This window comes from Emydura macquarii, unplaced genomic scaffold (assembly GCF_026122565.2).
Source record: "Emydura macquarii macquarii isolate MOO-44397 ecotype Brisbane River unplaced genomic scaffold, CSIRO-AGI_Emac_v2 contig_2422, whole genome shotgun sequence".
Taxonomy (NCBI): domain Eukaryota; kingdom Metazoa; phylum Chordata; order Testudines; family Chelidae; genus Emydura; species Emydura macquarii.
In genome coordinates, this window is record NW_027132559.1 from 7,166,805 (window position 1) to 7,184,614 (window position 17,810).

Here is a 17,810-nt window from a genome sequence, read left to right on the forward strand (position 1 = left end):
ATTATTCAGGAAGAACCAGCTGATCTTGAAGACTAGAATAATAGAAGTGGGATGACATTCAACAGTACAAAGTGCAAGGTCATGAACTTAAAGGTCTTGCAGCAAGAATTTTTGCTAGAAGCTGTGGTCTCATCAGAACTTGAAAGCAAGAGAGGAGGAGAGAGACCTGGGTCAGAGGACAATTATGAGCCACCAATGTGATGGGGCTGCAAAAAAGGATATGCAATCCTAGGATGTCCAAGATCAGGCATTTCCAGGAGAAAGAGAGAAGTATTTGTGCCATTATACAAGGCACTGATTAAACCTAAGTTGTAATACTGTGTACAACTCTGATCACGAGAATGGAGGACCTAATTTTATGAGAGAAGACTAAAAGAGTTTGGCTGAAAGGAGATAGGATTACTCTCTATAAATACATTAGGGGGATAAACACTAGGGAGTGTGAAGAACTATTTAATCTATAGGACAATGATGATACAAGAACAAAGGAGTATAAACTCTCTGTGGACAAATTCGGACTGAAAATTAGAAGACGGTTTCTAATTATCAGGTGAGTGAGGTTCTGAAGCAACCTCCTTATTGGAGTTAGGTGGGAGAAAACAACGTAATTAGTTTTCAGAGAGAGAGCTTGACAAATTTGAGTGTGATCCAATGATGCGATTGCGTGTGGCAGGGCTCAACAGCCCTGGGCTGTTGTGTGCCCTGGGCTTTCTGTGCATGTCTTACATTCCTAGAAGCTCATGCTTCAGGGCTTCCACTGGTCAACTGCAGGGGCCAGGCAGGGTCCCCCCCCCAATATATTCTTGTTTGGGTGTTTTTTTTATCTCCTTCCTCTGAAGCATCAGAGGTGGCCACAGCTGGGGCTGGGACACTGAAAGGGGTGGGCCAGTGCTCTGAGATGGCACTGAACATTCTGTGTCTCTCAGCTGCTTGACTGACTAGTTCTTGTTCACATGCTCAAGGTCTAATTGATCGCCATATGTGGGGTTGGGAAGGAATTTTACTGAATCAGACTGGCAGCAGCTTTGGGGGGAGAGGGGGTTTGCCTTTGTATGCAGTGTGGGATGTGCAAGTTTCTTGACAGGATCATCTGACTATCTCTCACTTAATCAATTCCCTGGCATTGCAGGAGCCTCAGGCACTGGTGCACCTCAGTCCCTCCTGTTCTCTGCCTGTGGCACAGAAGAGTTTAGTCTCCTATAGGCTATAATACTTTGGTCTAATTTCAGTTGTTGGGTTTAATGTGCGGATGCTGGGTGATGTGGTGTCCTGTGATATACGGGAGGTCAGATTGGCTGATCTGGTGGCCCCTTCTGGCCTGAAAACTCTATGATTTAACACGTATCTGAGGTTAGCAGACTGGGTGTGTTGCAGAACTTGTCTACACCCAATGGTCACTATCCCAGTGGCTGCAATTGCAGAGGAGGTATTATCCTCCCAGCAACAGGGCTAGATTCAGCATATGCGCATTGAGGATGCAGCTAATGGAACTCATTGTACACAAGCAAAAAGATAACCAGGGACAAAGAACTAGGTGAATAAATATTTTATGAACTATTTGTGGAATTTTGTTGCCATCTACAAGAAGTATACTGTATTACACAAATTTGTTTTCAATCATGCTTGCAAGTTAGTAATCATATATATAGTTATGCTGATATTGCACTGACACACAGCATCTATATTAACTGCCTAGAAAGCATAGCAGAGGAGACACCTCTTGTGGCTTTAAAAAAATAAAAAATAAAAAAAAAAAATAAAAGCACTCATCAAGGGTGTCTTCTCTTTCCTCTGCTAGCCATCACAGACATATAAGTGCTGGCAGTTAAAATGCTTGGGAAAATGGAGCTATGAGGCAGGGATGTCAATGGTAATCCCTAGAAGATATAGCACTTATTTAGATGAAATACAGCTAAGACTTTGCAACTCTGATGTCTTCATCGGAAGGCAGCTGGAAAGAAGATTCCTTGCTGCAAAATTTTCTGGCTTTAGAAAGTTACAGGCAAATATGAAAGATGACTCCATCTCATGCTTTTGTTCACATGCATTGAATTGCTCTTGACAACTGGATAAAATCAGATTACTAAGGGTCTGGATCATTGTTGATTACAAAATTATGATGACTGAAAACGTACACCTTCCTTACTTACCAAAAATCAAAGAGATATCCAAAGCTACATCTCTGCCTATGGCACTAAAATAACAAGCCCAGTGTTTTCAAAAGTGGCCACTAATTCTGGGTGTTAGTTTTGGGGTGCCCAACTTTAGACACCAGATTTTCAAAGATGTTGAAATGGATTTGGATTGTGGTGGCTGCCATTAAAACTCAGCATCTTCCGTGCATGACCACACTGTAGTTCCTGAGTTACCACAGTTATTTCCTCTGCTTAGGCTAGGAAATAACTGTGGTAACTCAGAAAAAAACAATGTGGTCATACTTGGTAGATGCTGACTTTTTAACTGTCACCAGGGTATATGGAGAGTGGATGACCTCAGGGTTGGACAGATTATTGTGACTAGGATGAAGGGACAATCTGGAGTCATGGCTGGATTAAGGAAATCGAGGGGCCTAGACACACCATGACATGGGGCTCTCTGTGCCTCCATCCGCACATGGCAGACCTGCCTCCTGCTTGGAATAAGAGTGGCAAGGCACCCATGTCTCTGCCTGGAATGGGGCCATCTCCTCATCAGCGAGTAGCAGCAGGGGTCCCCTCCCCTTGAGAACAATAGGAGCAGCAGCAATAGTCCTTTCCCACCAGAAAGAGGCAGTGGTAGCTGTAGAGTGAAGGCTCCCCGGTACTTATCCAGATACTCAGGATGTATCTGCTTTCTTCCGCTGCATTCTTGTCCCCCTGCCACACACACTGCTGGGGTGCTGTAGGCAGGGCCTCCAGAGAAGTGGGTTTTGGAGAGAACACCTCATGGACATGGCATGAGGCAATTACTCCTCTCAGAGGTAATATTTCAGGTTATCTGCCAATTAAGTTCTTGACTCGGAAATGCATCAAAATAGCTATTCCAGAATAATAATTATTCAGGAATAGTTATTTTGGTATAAATCCCTGTGTGGACATTTATTCTAGAATAAGAGTGCCTTATTCTAATTGAGCTTAACTCACTGGAGTATCCACATGGGGTTTATACTGAAAATATTCCAGAATAGCTATTTCAGTGATTTTCCCAGTGTAGAGAAGCCCTCAGGCAGACATTGCTGCATCAGTTACACTTGATTAATCTTCTCAAGCTTTTCTTCACAACCATGAGAGCTAGAAACTGAGATAAAACAAAACGAAAGCTGAGATTCTGATGTAACCACATAACTCAAGGAACTCCAGGTATGGACCTATAGTATCTCTGCCCTAATCATGACTGGAATTAGTTTTTTTTGTTTGCTTTATTTCCGTCTGTGTTCTAGTCTTGAAAATATCTGTCACATAAGCCTATCAGTAGTCTCTTTACTTGCTATTATAACTGTTATAATAACGATATATTACTATGGCACTTCAGCTATTCACCTGCTGGTCATCATCATTTCTTATCGTTTGTGAATTTGGTCTTCTTACAATTAAAAAGATTTTAATTCATATTTCTGTATCTCTTCTTTGTACATAGGGCCTTCACTGTAGGACCCTGGTCTGCAAAATCGTGAATACTACAAGCATGAGTGAAATCAACTAATCAGTTTCTGTTGGGGGAAATGATTGACACCTGGTTGGTAACTGCTGGGCTAATGAGACAAATGGCTCAGTAAGTGGGAGGATATATATAAAAGCAAGGACAAGGAAGTAAAGGAGGGAGCTCCGAAGTTAAACTGTGATGAGAGAAAGCTGAGTCCTGTCATGTTTGGAAACAGAGGATTAAAGGTGACAAAGAAACAGAATGTGTGTGTTTGTGAGCAAGAGACCATGTTTTCATATTAGGAACAGACTTAGCTGCCTTTTGTATATATTACTTATCCAGTTCCCAAACTTAAAAATAAGAAAACAAAAATTTTTTAAAAATAATTTACCCTGACTAAAAATTCTTCTTACTTATTCCAGGGCACTTCTTCATATTTCAGTGAAGTCACACTGATGTTGCTGAGATTCAGATTTGGCCCTTTAGAGTTATGAATTTTGACCTACTTTGTGAGGATAGCACTCCAAAGGGAAGGGCCAGTGACGGAAATGAGCGTTATTTTCCATCTCAACTCAGCTGGTTGCAATATATCATGATGAGTGTCTAATTTGATAAATGTATGCTATGGGAAAATATAGGGTTTTTTTCAATGATAAAAAATGATAATTTCACTGTTGAACAAAACTGCCTCTATGCTATCCTTATTAAAATCACAGGCAAACCATTCAGACACTGTTGTGTGAGGAATTTTTAAAAATAAGGAAACAACAAAAGCAGGGTAATTTATCAACATAACAACATTTGCAGGCTTGTGTGGGGTGCACATGTGCACAGAAGAATGTCTGTGTGGAGAAATTGTGCATCTGTCTCTACAGGAAAGCATACACCTGTGTAAATTTGTGGGTTTAATAAGCCATAACCATAGGGTCTCAAACCAAATCAAAAGTAACACCACTGAGATTTAAAGATCAGAATCTAGCCCCAAGTCTCTAAATGAAAAGAAACCTGAAATAAAACCTGATTTTATTATAAATCAAAGTATCTTGTCATATCTGCATACCCAATACAGGATAAGTGTCATATTTCTCCCTCTAAATGCAAGCACATAGCCTCCACTAGCATTCACAGGAGTCATCTCCTTACGTTGAGAAAACACACTATATACACTGGGATTTTTTTCTTATCTTACGAATGTATCACTCTTGTGCTGAGCTACAAAAGAGCACAATCAGTGCCCCACTAAAGTGCTAAAACAATGTATCACTAAAAAAAATGCTTCCTATGACTTGCACACTAAAGGTTTTTGGTTTTTTTTTCAAAACCATGTTTTTGCAATCATTTTTTGGTGTTCTTGGTTTTTCAGAGTGAGTAAGATTTGCTTGCTGAAGCTACGACACAGTTTCTCTCCATTTGAGCAACAAATTCCCCAGCTGCATATTTGTGGTTGGCTAACTCCTGCATGGGGTGTTTGGAGTTTCCTGAGTATGGAGGAAAAAAGGAATCAGACTCCAGTGTTTAACTCATTTACTGCACTCAGATTTCCTGTTTTCAAATGTAAAGGGTTTGCAAAGAGTGCATAAAAGTTTCCAAGAAACACAGATCTGTGAGTGTTAAAGACAGGGAGCCTGATTCAAACTGCTGTAACTTCACTGATTTCAATGGTGTTAGTGCTGATTTAAACGTGTCTAAGTGGGAGGAGCATCAGGCACAGTGTGTATTTATAAAAAATGTGCCAATCCCTGCTTGGCTGACATTCACAACACATAAACCAGCCCATAAACTGACTTCACTCCAGAGCAACAGTAGGCTAAACCTTTCATTAATCTGCATCTGTTCTGCAAAGCGCTGTCTATTCACAGGCTAGTGTTGAGGAGGATATATTTACTGAGTACTTATAGTGCAATCTTCTAAGGCAGAGGAATGTTTTAGATGAAATTATATTATGGAAAAAATCAAGTCAATCTAGAAACCAAGTTAAACACTTTACATCAAAAGTAGAGGACTGTGGAAATATCTGTTTGAAGGGATGGCAAGAGATTGAACATTACAACTTGGAAACCTGTTGTATGCGCTGTAAGGTTGGGGTGATTTTTAAATGTACTTAGTAGTTGGAAAAAGTGTTGAACTGAGATTCCTTGAAAACAAGGGTGGGACTTTCAAAGAGTACAGCACTAGCCCAATTCTATTCCCATTAGACAATGGTTACCCTCCCATTCACTTCAATGAGACCAGATGTAGGCCAGTGCCGAGTGCTTTTGAAAATCTTCTCACACATTCCCATTTGTCCACTATCCAGGTACAACATAAGCAATGGCAATAGAAGCTTCCTTCCGTATTACCCTCGATGCTTGTGGGAGAAACACCTGAAAGGGTGAGAGGGCACTTTGATCTCCATATCAATTAATTTCTTTGATTCTACTGTCAAGAACTCTTCCAATTAATATTTACTGAGATGGCTGGTTTCTCTCTGAACAGGAGCAAGCTCACAAATTCACTTCACACTGGCTACCCAACAGCTCTCAGATAAGACCAGTCATCCTTCTGCTGTAATCCAGTATCCATGCTATCCCACATCCATTACATTACGTGCTTTTAATAAGGTGGCTCAACTACTTTGTTTTTAACTTCTTAGAGGAAATGTAGGTAACTCATCTGATCCTGGTAACATGATGATATTTAAGCTAGCAGTTTGTTCCAGAACCTCACTCATTTGACATTTGAATCTCCAGCAGTGTCTCATCTTGAGAAAAGATTAAGTTTGGGAGTAGGTACAATATCTCCCCAAATCCTTTGTAATGAAGGCAGGTAAAAAGAAAACATTTTGCTTCTCTGCAATGTCCTTATCCGCTTCGATAGCTCCCTTGGAAATAATGAACGGGGGAAAAAATGTTCAAAAGTAGCCCTTAAAGACCAGCTCTGGTGTCTTCCTTGGGGAAGAATCAGTGCTATGATTCTCCATTAGCCTAGGAAAGGTCAGTTTAACGCAAACCCACTGCACAAGTAAATGGGGAAGAGGATAAAGTGGATTCAATCTCTGGGAGTAGTAACAATTGAATTGTAAAACACTATTGCAGAGCTCATGGTTGCTGAAGAACCTTGTGCCCTGGTAGAGTCAGTGTAAGAAAGCAAGCAGAAGATAAGGAGGAAAGCCCAAGACCTTCAATTTATAAATCTGAACCATACACTTTCTTCTTGCATGCAGCTATAATATTTCATTGTAATTTAATTGGAAATTGTTATTGATTCAGGTTAGCACTGGATACATACTGTGCATAAGTACTGGGTAACAGAGTTAACATTTGCACAAGATAAATAGAACTGTTTGACTGCAGAATGCATACATCCTGTAGTGTGAAACTTCCTTGGCAACTGGTGAAGAACCAACCTGCTAATGGATGTGTATGGAGTTCTTCATGAAATACTATGGAATGCAGCCAAGTTCATTACAACAGAGTTCCTAGCTATTTCCACGTTGCTGAACACACTCGCGTTTTCAGGGAGTGATGAAAATCATTTTGCAGGAGCCAATACAAATATTAAATCTGAGGTTGCTTGAAAAAAAAAGTTCAGATAATTACAGAATAGGATTAAAATCAAGCCTGACAATTCAAATATTGAAGTTTAAGTCCTAGCATCCTGCTTTGATATCAGAAAAAAGAAGCAATGTTCACACAGTCAACAAAGCTGATATTCACAAATATTTTCCAAATATGAAGAGAACCAACATCCAGGAGTTTGTTTGGCTGAAAATTTGAGAAATTTCAATTGTGAATAAAATGAAGCAACTGCTTGTTGGAGTCAGAACATCTGTTGGTCTGTTCATGTGCCATGCAACATTTAAAAAGAAACAATGGGATAATACGTCTATCAAACTTTTTTACACAGTAAAGTAAGAGAATTAAAAAATTTTAGTTATATACAAACGCAGAGGTGAGTATATATCACAGCACATAGTGTACAGTGAAAACACTCCTTCAGAGCAGGCGCAGGTCAGGTTAGAAAAAAAAATGATAAAAAGATGAATTTACAGGAAAGGAAGAGGCTATAGGAAAGAATACAGCTAACAGACTTAGTTGTTTTGCTGATCCACATCCAGACCAGGAGCACTTACTGTAACCACCACCGGAGATGGGAAATTCTCTAAGATTTTCCTTGCGGAGTTTCATTTTTGCTGGTCCCTTGGTGGAAGAGTTTGGTCAATCTCTGCAATCAACACATCTGCAAAGGCTCTGAGTCTCCTCTCTACCTGGTGCCCTCCAGTTGGACAAACCTAGCTCCTACATCTCTCCCATTACAGACATGCCTCATGCCAACCTGTTTTCTGTTTCTGCAGAATTATGGGAAGGGGTGATATAATAGAGGTAGTCCTCTTACCTTTTGAAACATCCCTGTCCTACTATGAAAGATTTTTGATGCCTCTGGCTTCCACACAGATGTAGAGGTCTATTTAGCTCTGTTACTGATATGTGAATTAATGCTAGTTTACTTTATTAGATTAAATATGATTATTACCACTACACAAATAAATAAATACGTTCTAGTAATCAGCCTATCCTATAGAGAGAGGCAGACTGGATCTCACAAAAAACTTTGCTAACTCCAGCGAGAGTTATGCCTTTGGCTCATATTTATTGTAGGTAATGATCTAGGCTCCAATCCTTCAACCTGATCTGCAAGGATAAACTCTTACAACTGCAATGGAATCCCACTGACTCTGTGCAAGTATAAGCATCTGTCTGGGTAGGTCCCTTTATCGTACTGGGTTCTTAATCATGGTTTCCGTATTATTACTACTACACTAGTCTAGTCACAGCATGTTCCTTGGTTTTAGATGTTCCAGGCACATAGGACATTCTCTGTTTAAGCATTTCTTCAGCTACTGTATATTTGCAGGTATTTAGGATATACACTGAGCATGAACATGGACTTTCTTTTAAATGCACAAAATATAAATAAAGGAAAAGAGAGGAGAAAAAAATACATCTCCAATTAAGGATAAAAAACTACATCTTGTGCAAGGTATAGCAGCACTAGTAAAACATGTTTACTTGGGAAATGTATTTAACATTCTGGACAGGACTCTAGATCAAGAAAAAGACCATCCTATGATCTTTGGAGGGATTTCGGTATTTCATGGGATTGTGGCACTGTGCGTCCAGCTGAAATCCAGCAGATATAATATTGGCCCCTTTCTTAGCTCAATCCCCTCCATAGCCCAGAGGCAGTATAGAGTGCTCCTGCATGACCCCACTACACCAGGGTGGATTTTACCAACATGGAACAAAAACGAGAAATAAAAACAGGTTTAACAACGTTAATTCCTTCATTGGAAACATAATATAGAAATGGTTCCTTGCTGTGTCAGTCATGATAGAACAAGTATTCCAACAGTGAGAGAATATCGAACATCAATCTGTTAGCATTTGACATGTTTCTATGGCTGCCATTTTAAATAAAACCAGCCAAAGAGGCGTCCAAATACTAGAACTTATAGTAAACTAATGGTCAAAATGAGGGAAGTGGCTCTGTTTATAGATCAGTAGGATGAGTAATTGTCGTATTTGACTGAACTATCCACAAGGCATTTCTGTGAACTGATACAAGTGGCTCAATGCCCAGGAAACTGCTTTTTGTTTTCCAAATAAGATTTTCTGGATTTCCCTCAGAAAAACTATAGAGAAGCTCTTTCACAGTCTTGACACTGATTCAGATTTATCTCCGGTATGCGTGAAAATAATATATGCCACACTCAAAGTTTCAATGTACGTTTATTCACTGTGAGTGAAATTCACCCCATAAAGGGCCAGCCTTCAAAACAGAGAATAGGTAGGACTTAAGTGGTGGAGCAGCCGGGTGTGGCCCTCTGCGTAGGGGTGAGTTCCACCCCCCTGCTATATTGTATTTGGTATACTGATGAATAAATACCGCACACAAAAGGTTTTGATAATTTCTGTAGCATTTTATTTTTTCTTTTGGTATCATTTGTGGGTCACTGTTCACTATTCAATCAAGGTCAAAGCCAGGCTTCCTGGGTTACTGTCTTGACTATCGGAGGTTAAATTCTTCTCCTGTATCTTTGTTCCAACTTCTTCCAATTGCTAAATGACCCCAGATATTGGCAGTATTCTCTTTCAGTCTGCCATGCAACTTGGCTCCTAATGTCTGCAAGCCCTAACATGCTTCTCCAGGCAGATTTCCTTTCCCAGGCTCCTGATTTTTCAGTAATGCGATGCACTACTTTGTATGAAGTCAGCTGACTTTCCTTTAAACCCCCGTTTTCTAAATATGCTGATTTTTCTAGTAGGAGAAACATTCAGTTGTCTATTAATTTTGACTTATACAAAATATTTTAAAGGACCTATTCCAGGACTCTAGGCACCTTGGTTAACTATTAAAATACAATTTAAAAACAGAGAGGGATGCAGTAGTCTCCACAAAATCAGGAAAGGGAAAAACACCATTCCAACCACAGATACTCCAAAGCACAAATCTCCACCTTTGGTGCAAACCTCCCACCCCAAACTCATGGCTTTGCAATGGAGTCCAAAGGAATTTAGTATTGTTCAGCACTGACATGAGCACCTGCATTCTAAGGACACCTTCCCCTTTGCTATTTTCCAGCACAAAAGCTCTACTATTGCTCTTCATTATGCAACCTGATTGCTATTGCCTCAAATCACCAGATATACATAAATTATGGATTATCCCCCAGAAACAGCTATTCAGGATCAACCTTTACCTCAGAACGTATTTCCTGCTTTCTTTTCTTTTACAGAGGTCAACAAATGTCTCAGATTTCCTATATTTTAAACAAGGAAACATAATATATCAGGAAAATAAAATCCCAGGATTCTCAGTAGGCATTCAGATGCCTCATTCTGCCATTTTTTTCTATTTGAAGCAAATATTTTTATTACAATATGTCAATAAAAGCTAAGAGCCAATAAAACTGTATAACTTGCATTGTGGGACTCTATTAAAGAGGATGACAGGAAACCTTACAGCAGTTATTTTAAGGCACAGTGGTGTATAATTCAATAGCCGGCACATGAGCCCTACTTATTGAATGGCTTTTTTTTTTCCTAGCATGGTAATAATGCATATCAGTGAAAGATAAGGTTAAGGTTTTAATCCATCAGAATTTCTTAAGGGGAAATATGCAAATTTAGAAAGGGAGGGATGCATTTTTTAGGATTCTGAGGCTATGTCTACACTGATGGCGGAAAATTCACTGCTGTCAGATTGATTTATCCGGTTCAATTGAGCAGAAGTGAAAACCCACTCAATCGATCCGGAAGTTGATTTAATAAAACCACCTCTGAAAAAAGAGTAACACTGCATCAACGGGTATGCATTTCCTGTCAGCGCAGCATAGTGCAGACGGCAAGCCGAACAGAATTTAGGAAGTCGACGTAAGTTACACAAGCTAACTCCCGTCAACTGCTGCCAAATTTGCCGGGCCTGAGACCAGGCCTGAGAGCCCTATACCACCTTCATGGTAGATTAGATAAAGAAGAGTAGAGATGATGGGTCAAGGTGCATTGAAGGCACTAGAAAACTAATGCATTTACTATGTATCTAGTCTTCGGGGAGGAAAAAATTATTACATGTACAGAATGGGTATTGTTGGACTTTATGCTAAATCACATGGTATAAACTCCCCAACAACCCACCTTCATGTTGATATAGGACCAAATTCACCAAATGCAGTATTTCATCCAATTGCATGTCCCCATCTAATTGGGTCTTAAAACCAAGCAACTTGCTAGGAGATTTCTAGTGTGAGTCTCACAAAATCTTTGAAAAGCATAATCCAGTGACCTCCAGATACAATCATTATTAAATTATGATGTCAGTGGAATTGAACCCGGTTGCCAGACATCTTTAAAAAAAATACAGATGCAACAAACTTTCATTAAACTCAGTCATTTCACTCTTCCAGACAGACCCAGTAGGCCGTTACATGAAGAGTATTCCAAGGCACATTAATAGGCAATTACACAGTGCACCACACATTAAGGCCTCTTCCTGATTGCTATAGTACTCAAACTCTGTTTGCTTATAAAGTTCTTACAGTTGCAGGGGGAAGAGGGGAGGGACACAAAAGACTATATAGAACAACACAAAATAACTCCCATGCAGAATACAGTTTTCAAGAGCACTGATGAGCCAACAGACAAATAAGCCAATGGGCCCAACAGACACATAAGCACTAAAATAAACAAGCCAGAATCCTGAAAGCTCAGATGATTTTAGAAAGAGAAAGAAAGAAAACAAACCCTTGAAATTTTCACTACACAGACTGAAAAACACCATCGCAACACAGAGAAGGAAAGCTTGAAAGAAGAAACAAAATACTTGCTCTTACCTTTGCCATCTGGGCCTGCACGCCATTTGCTTTAAGAGATGCTACCGCTTTCTGTGCCGCTGCCGGACTGTCAAAATCTACAAAACCATAGCCTAAAAAGGAAAATAAATACAGAAGTCTTTGTTAGTATCTACCAACGACCTCCCATCTTATCAAATTCTTCTCAGATTCTTCAAACCGACTGCTCTTCTGACACCCAGCAGCCACTACATCTGTATTCCTTTCATCTTCACTTCCCTTAAATCAATGGTACTTAAAGAAATGGCTAGTTCTCTATCAAGGACTGCTTCAGGGAGCTCTCTCCGAGCATCCAGTTCAGCAAGACTAGACACAGGGAGATAATCTTTCACTTTTAAAATGGCTGCTTTACAACCCAGTTATTTTCAATAGCTTGTTTTATTAAATTAGTCAGCTTGTTTGTACAATACACTTCCTATTATTACCCTTCCCTCGTTCTCATCTGCCCCCATATAGCCTCTGGCAATCCCTTCTTCTTTAGGGACCAGAGGTGCGATTTTCAAAGGCGCATAAGAGCATTAAGCATCCAACTCCTACTGAATTGAAGACTTTTAAATTCAGATCTTTAGGTATCTGACGATGCACATAGGTGCCTAGGTGGATTTACAGAAGCTCTCAAATACTTTTTAAAAATCTGCCCCTGGGCTCCTAACTCCCTTAGAGATCTTTTGAAAAAATTCCAGCCCACATCTTGCTAAGAGGTTACAACATAGGAATATGCCTCTTGGAGACAGTCTGCTCACTTCCCTGTAATTCTCCCTGCAGACTGTAGGGCTGAAACCAAGTTGCCTGTAAGCTTTAATAATATTGGCACTAGCATGCTTATAGCATAATGGCTCCTCTGCCATCATCTCTATTTACTAGGTCAATAAGACAATACAGTAGGCAGCTACAAATAAGTTGCTTTCCTGCTGTATCAGGCTTTTCTATTTCTTTTGTCAGCCTTTCCCCTGTTAGTTTGTGACCCTTTCTCCACCTTCTTCCCCCGCCCCCAAAGTGTATATGAACACCTCATCCCCCCCCACGCACCCCCAAAGCAATGGTTAGTCCTACGTAAAAAGAGTCTAGCACCCAAGTTTCTCACGGGCTAAAATCTTATTTGACAAGTTTTAAGCTTTAAAAAACTAAACAAAACCAGCCAAGATAGTTAGTAAACAAATACTTAGAAACTAAAGAAGGATTTTGAGGCATTGCTTTAATAATGTCCTCCATGCCTCAATCTCTCTGTCCTATTTTCTCCTAATTTTTGTTTTTTTATTTCACACACCAATATACCTCCAGGGAAGCCTTTGGAACAACCTTGCATTGCGATAGTATGCCCCACAACACTGCCATGAAAAAGTGCAATAGAATTCAATTATCACTTTGTTTTTTGTTTTTAATTAACTATTTAATTTTCTCCCTCCTGGTTCCTCCTGTCTCTCTCACTCAGCATGTTATGCTGCAATGAACTTGTTACACACAGCAGTGCGCTTCACAGTGCTCTCAGAAATGCTCTGAGGAGTAGCTGTGAAGTTTGTATTACTGACTTACTAAAAAAGCCTGCTACATGAGGACAGAGGGGTCCTTCCTTGGAGTTCCACAAGGCTTTTGTTTGCTGTGCACAAACTCAGAGTCTGTTTGCTGTGATACAAGTGCACAAACTCAGAGTGAAGGAGAGGAAAAGGAGAATGGCTCTTGGGAGGAGACAAGAGCAGATGTAGCTTCACAGTCTCAAAATACAAATGACCCTGACTTGAAACTAAAGCTGCCAACAGACCTTGAAGCCCACCAGGAAGTCAGATGCCACCATGAAAGCTTAGACAGTTTGGGTACTGGGATGACATGGAATGAATATGGGAACCACCTATTCTAGGGAGGGGAAGTGCTTATTATTGCTTGAAGAGCGCATCTTGCTTTTTTTCCTCAGCATGTTCACGTCTCTGTGCAGGGGGAAAATGCTAAAACTATCTTTTAGATGTTGACACTGTAACAGAACTAGAGATTTACAGTAGGCTTATACTGCAGGATTCATGTGAGCAAGGAAATAAGGTAAATGATTTTTAATAAAACTTTCTACATGTCATACAGAAAAGAGTGTGTGTATCCAACGTAGTTCTACCAGTAAATTCACACTAGCATCTCTAGGCTTGCGACGTTTTGAGGGAACACACAATAGATAGCAGGTATATGTAATGTAGTCAATCAATCAATCAAGATTTAAGTCAGTCCACAAGGTTTAATTGTGTGAATAGCTTCTATACACTTACTCTAATGGCCATAACATATTCGACAGTGATTATAGAACCATATCCTTACATTAAAGTCAATGAGGCAAAAATTGTATGCCTCTGGCCAGAGCCAGTTGTTCATTACATATAATTTTCATTAATGGTGTTAGTATAAACGTGAAGTTGTTATTGTTCCTTCCCTCTGGTTAATTCTCATTCCAAGTATTCCTCTGATCTTCACCTCTCCACATCCCTCCACCACGCACAGAACATCAGGGCAAAATCACTCCAAGGCTGAAAAGCAATCCAAAGAGCAACCACCTACAGTAAGAAAAGCCTAGTTCCCAGGCTGCTTCAGCATTCAAGCATCCTTACAAGCATTTGCAATGTTACACAGCATAACAGCAGACATATTAATGTCCTTCTCACCATTTATGCTGGCTGTTAAAATGTTCATAAAACTTACGGTATGTCTATATTACAAGTATGACAGCAGCACAGCTTCGGTGCTGCATCTATGCTGCTGGAGCGCCATAGTGTAGACATTTGCTACAGCAAAAGAAGATACAGCGACGTAGATAGGTTGATCTAAATTTTAGGTGTAAACCAGGTCTCAGTGACCTATGCTGGTCTATTTCACTTTTGTCTATAAATTTAATCACAGTTTCATTTTCTAGTGTCATGCACTAACAAAGTAAAGTGACCGTCTACATCTGAAAAACCCTTCCTCTTTTACACTCACATTCCATTCTCTACCTTTTTGCTCCTTGTCATAAACTTGGAGTGTAAACTCTTTATTTTTTCCCCTATGTTGTACCACATCTAGCAAAATGGGGCTTTGATACTTTATTAGGACTTCTAGATGCTATTGTCACATAAATACGAAACAACAACAATAATGCAACAAACACAACAAAATCATTTTCACTCTTTTTTTTTTTTTTTAAAGATCTCATTCCTCTTTGTTTTTAACATACTCTAAATTAAAAAACAAACAAACCATCCTACTGAAAAATTCCCTTAAAGGCTAAAGACCCAATTCGTCCAGTCAGTCCTTTGACTTCAGTGTAGTTATACCAGGGTGATTTTGGCCCTCTAACACTAGGACTAAAGTGGCGAGCTCCTGATTTTATAGAATGACACGTACTACTAGCATGTAAATGCAATCACAAACAACAAGACAAGGCTACTCATAATCATTGCCAATCCTTTCCTCTGAGAAATAAAACGACTGTAATTTTATTTGGCTTGATGCCATCTGAGCTAAATAATTAAGTTTAAGGAATACAAACTGTGACTCTGTACCTGTGGGGGAAAGAAAACAACGAAGCATCAGCAAGCATAAGTTTATGGGTTGCTGCAATAAGTGCTACCTGAACACACAGACAGACACTAAACATCTATGTCTCTTATAACCTAAACAGCTGGGGGCCTCCTGGTCTCAGTTTCTCAGTTCCATAATTAAGCTTGGCAGCAGGTTCAAATGAATTAAAACTGAATGTCACTGTTTCCTCAACAAATCCCTCATCCTTGTTTTTCTTACTTGTCAGAAGAAGACCAGCGGAACAGCAATTAGTGGTAAGCAGTGCAGTGAAAAAGAACCAAATATACACTAATTAGGTCACTTGCCAAACACATTCATTTCATTGGCAGATTTAATCAATGTTTTCCTGAAATGCCTTAAATCTCCTATGCTAATTTAAAGTTTTGTTATTATTCTTGCTTTAAACACAGATGGGATGCCTGGAGATTTTCAATTACTTTTTTCCAAAACCGTTTCTAAATAACAACCTCTTCATATACTGCACCATTAATATTTAGGTTCTGGTTTTAGGAAATGGCCTATGTTTTGTGCCTGCAAACACTGATGGGTACAAATTTGTGGTTTGAAATAATTGCAGTGGTATTTTATCTCTCTCCATGTCAAACTGTGGATTGCAGACACCAATCGGGTAGTTAAACATACCTCTAAACAATACAAGAGACTACCCACAATTAACTGCTTCCACATTAATTCACAAGTGGGAACCAAACACAAGTATTCTCCCATTGGTGCACAAATCTGATTACCATAAAGTCTCTTGGAATTTTTGCACATACACTGATAAGAGAATAGGCCTGTTTGCATTTAAAATCTCTGTTTTGGTGTGTTATGGAAGTATTTTTGCTAATGCTGGGAGCTGTGTTGCTAACTGTAGTTCTAAAGGCCCAATGGGAATAGAGGATGCTCAGCATTCTCTAAGGTCAGTTCCCAAATGCACATCACAGGAAAGGTTAACATGGATGGTATTTTTTTAGCACGGAAGCATTTCTTCACTGGAAGGTTGCACTGCAGACTCAGATTCTGTTTGAAATCCCTAGGCTAAACTATAGTATTTAGCCAATAACCTGCATTTGGAGGAGGGGTGGAGGGGAGGGAGGAGGCAGGACACACCACACAAACAGGACCATAGGACTGTTGTAGCATCTTGCAAAGGAGCAAGTATGGAGCTGCACTCTGCAGAGTGAGCATCAGGTAGCTTTCTACTTCAGTGCCTCTCCCAGCACTCCCCAAATGTTCAGGGGATGGAAGAATAATGAGCTATAGGCCTTTAAAGGGTGCAATTTACTCTTCCCAATTCAAATGCTCAGGTCTATTGGCTCCTACGTAGATGGCCCTGCCTACTATCTTTTTTAGTGAAATGCTCTCAGGAAGAGAATGGGCAACAATTCAGGGCAGCTCTTGTGCAGGTCAAGCAAAGGGGAGGTGGCTCCTTACTCTCTTCCCCTTCAATAGCTGTGTGAGGCCACAATCTAACTCTATGTTTCTGCAGAAGGGAGCCTGTTTTCCAGGAAAGTTATAAGCTCTTCCAGTCTAATAGATCTGGACTCTTTCTTTTATCTTTTTTTCAAAAATAATCAATAAAATCAAAAGGGGGATAAACAAACAAAACAAAAATGGAAAACCGTACATCAATGTAACATTAAAGATACGAATTAAAAGCTTAAAAATGAAGAAAATGACCAAGTGATAGTTCTCAGAATAATGCTAATTCATCCACGTTGCACCTGTGTCAGATCCTTGTAAATTTAAAATGTGAATCGGAATATCAATGTTTGTTGTTCAACGTATTCCATAAAATAGAAGATGTGCAAAATGTTCATATTAAGGTTACTATGATAAATTTAACTCTTTATTTGCCGGACTTTCCACCCTTTAAATTCATGGCTAAAATCCTGGCCTCACTGAAGTCAATGCCAAAACTCTCACAAAACTCCTGCATGGAAAAAACCCCGTTATTTCAGTTGCAAATTTAGGCAATGACAGTTTTATAGTCGCTCACGTAATTGTCATTCTGCCCCATTGTCCATACATCCTATGCACAGAATAAGGCAGGGGGCCTATAAAAATATTAATTACTTTAAAAGTGTGTCATAATGAATATGCACAAGAGGACAGAATAAAGGTAAATTAAAGATTCCAGGATTTCCTAACTTTTAAGTGCTTGGCTTTGAAATCTTAATAATGTTCTTTTAACGTAGTTGTTTCCGTATGTTATTTCCTGGGCTTCTTTTGTTTTTAAAGAAAACGTAAAAACAAATTCTATTATGTG

At 39.6% G+C, this 17,810-nt stretch overlaps 1 protein-coding gene across 11 annotated transcripts in view; it reads right to left on the bottom strand.

Moving 5' to 3' along the window:
- The window catches only part of RBMS3 (RNA binding motif single stranded interacting protein 3), an 864,086-nt gene that overhangs the window by 281,499 nt on the left and 564,777 nt on the right, over positions 1-17,810 (bottom strand). For all 11 annotated transcript variants that reach the window (XM_067561871.1, XM_067561866.1, XM_067561863.1 and 8 more), the window contains one exon: positions 11,990-12,081. In XM_067561871.1, the coding sequence (XP_067417972.1) occupies positions 11,990-12,081 (92 nt within the window). The remainder of the gene's footprint in view (positions 1-11,989; positions 12,082-17,810) is intronic.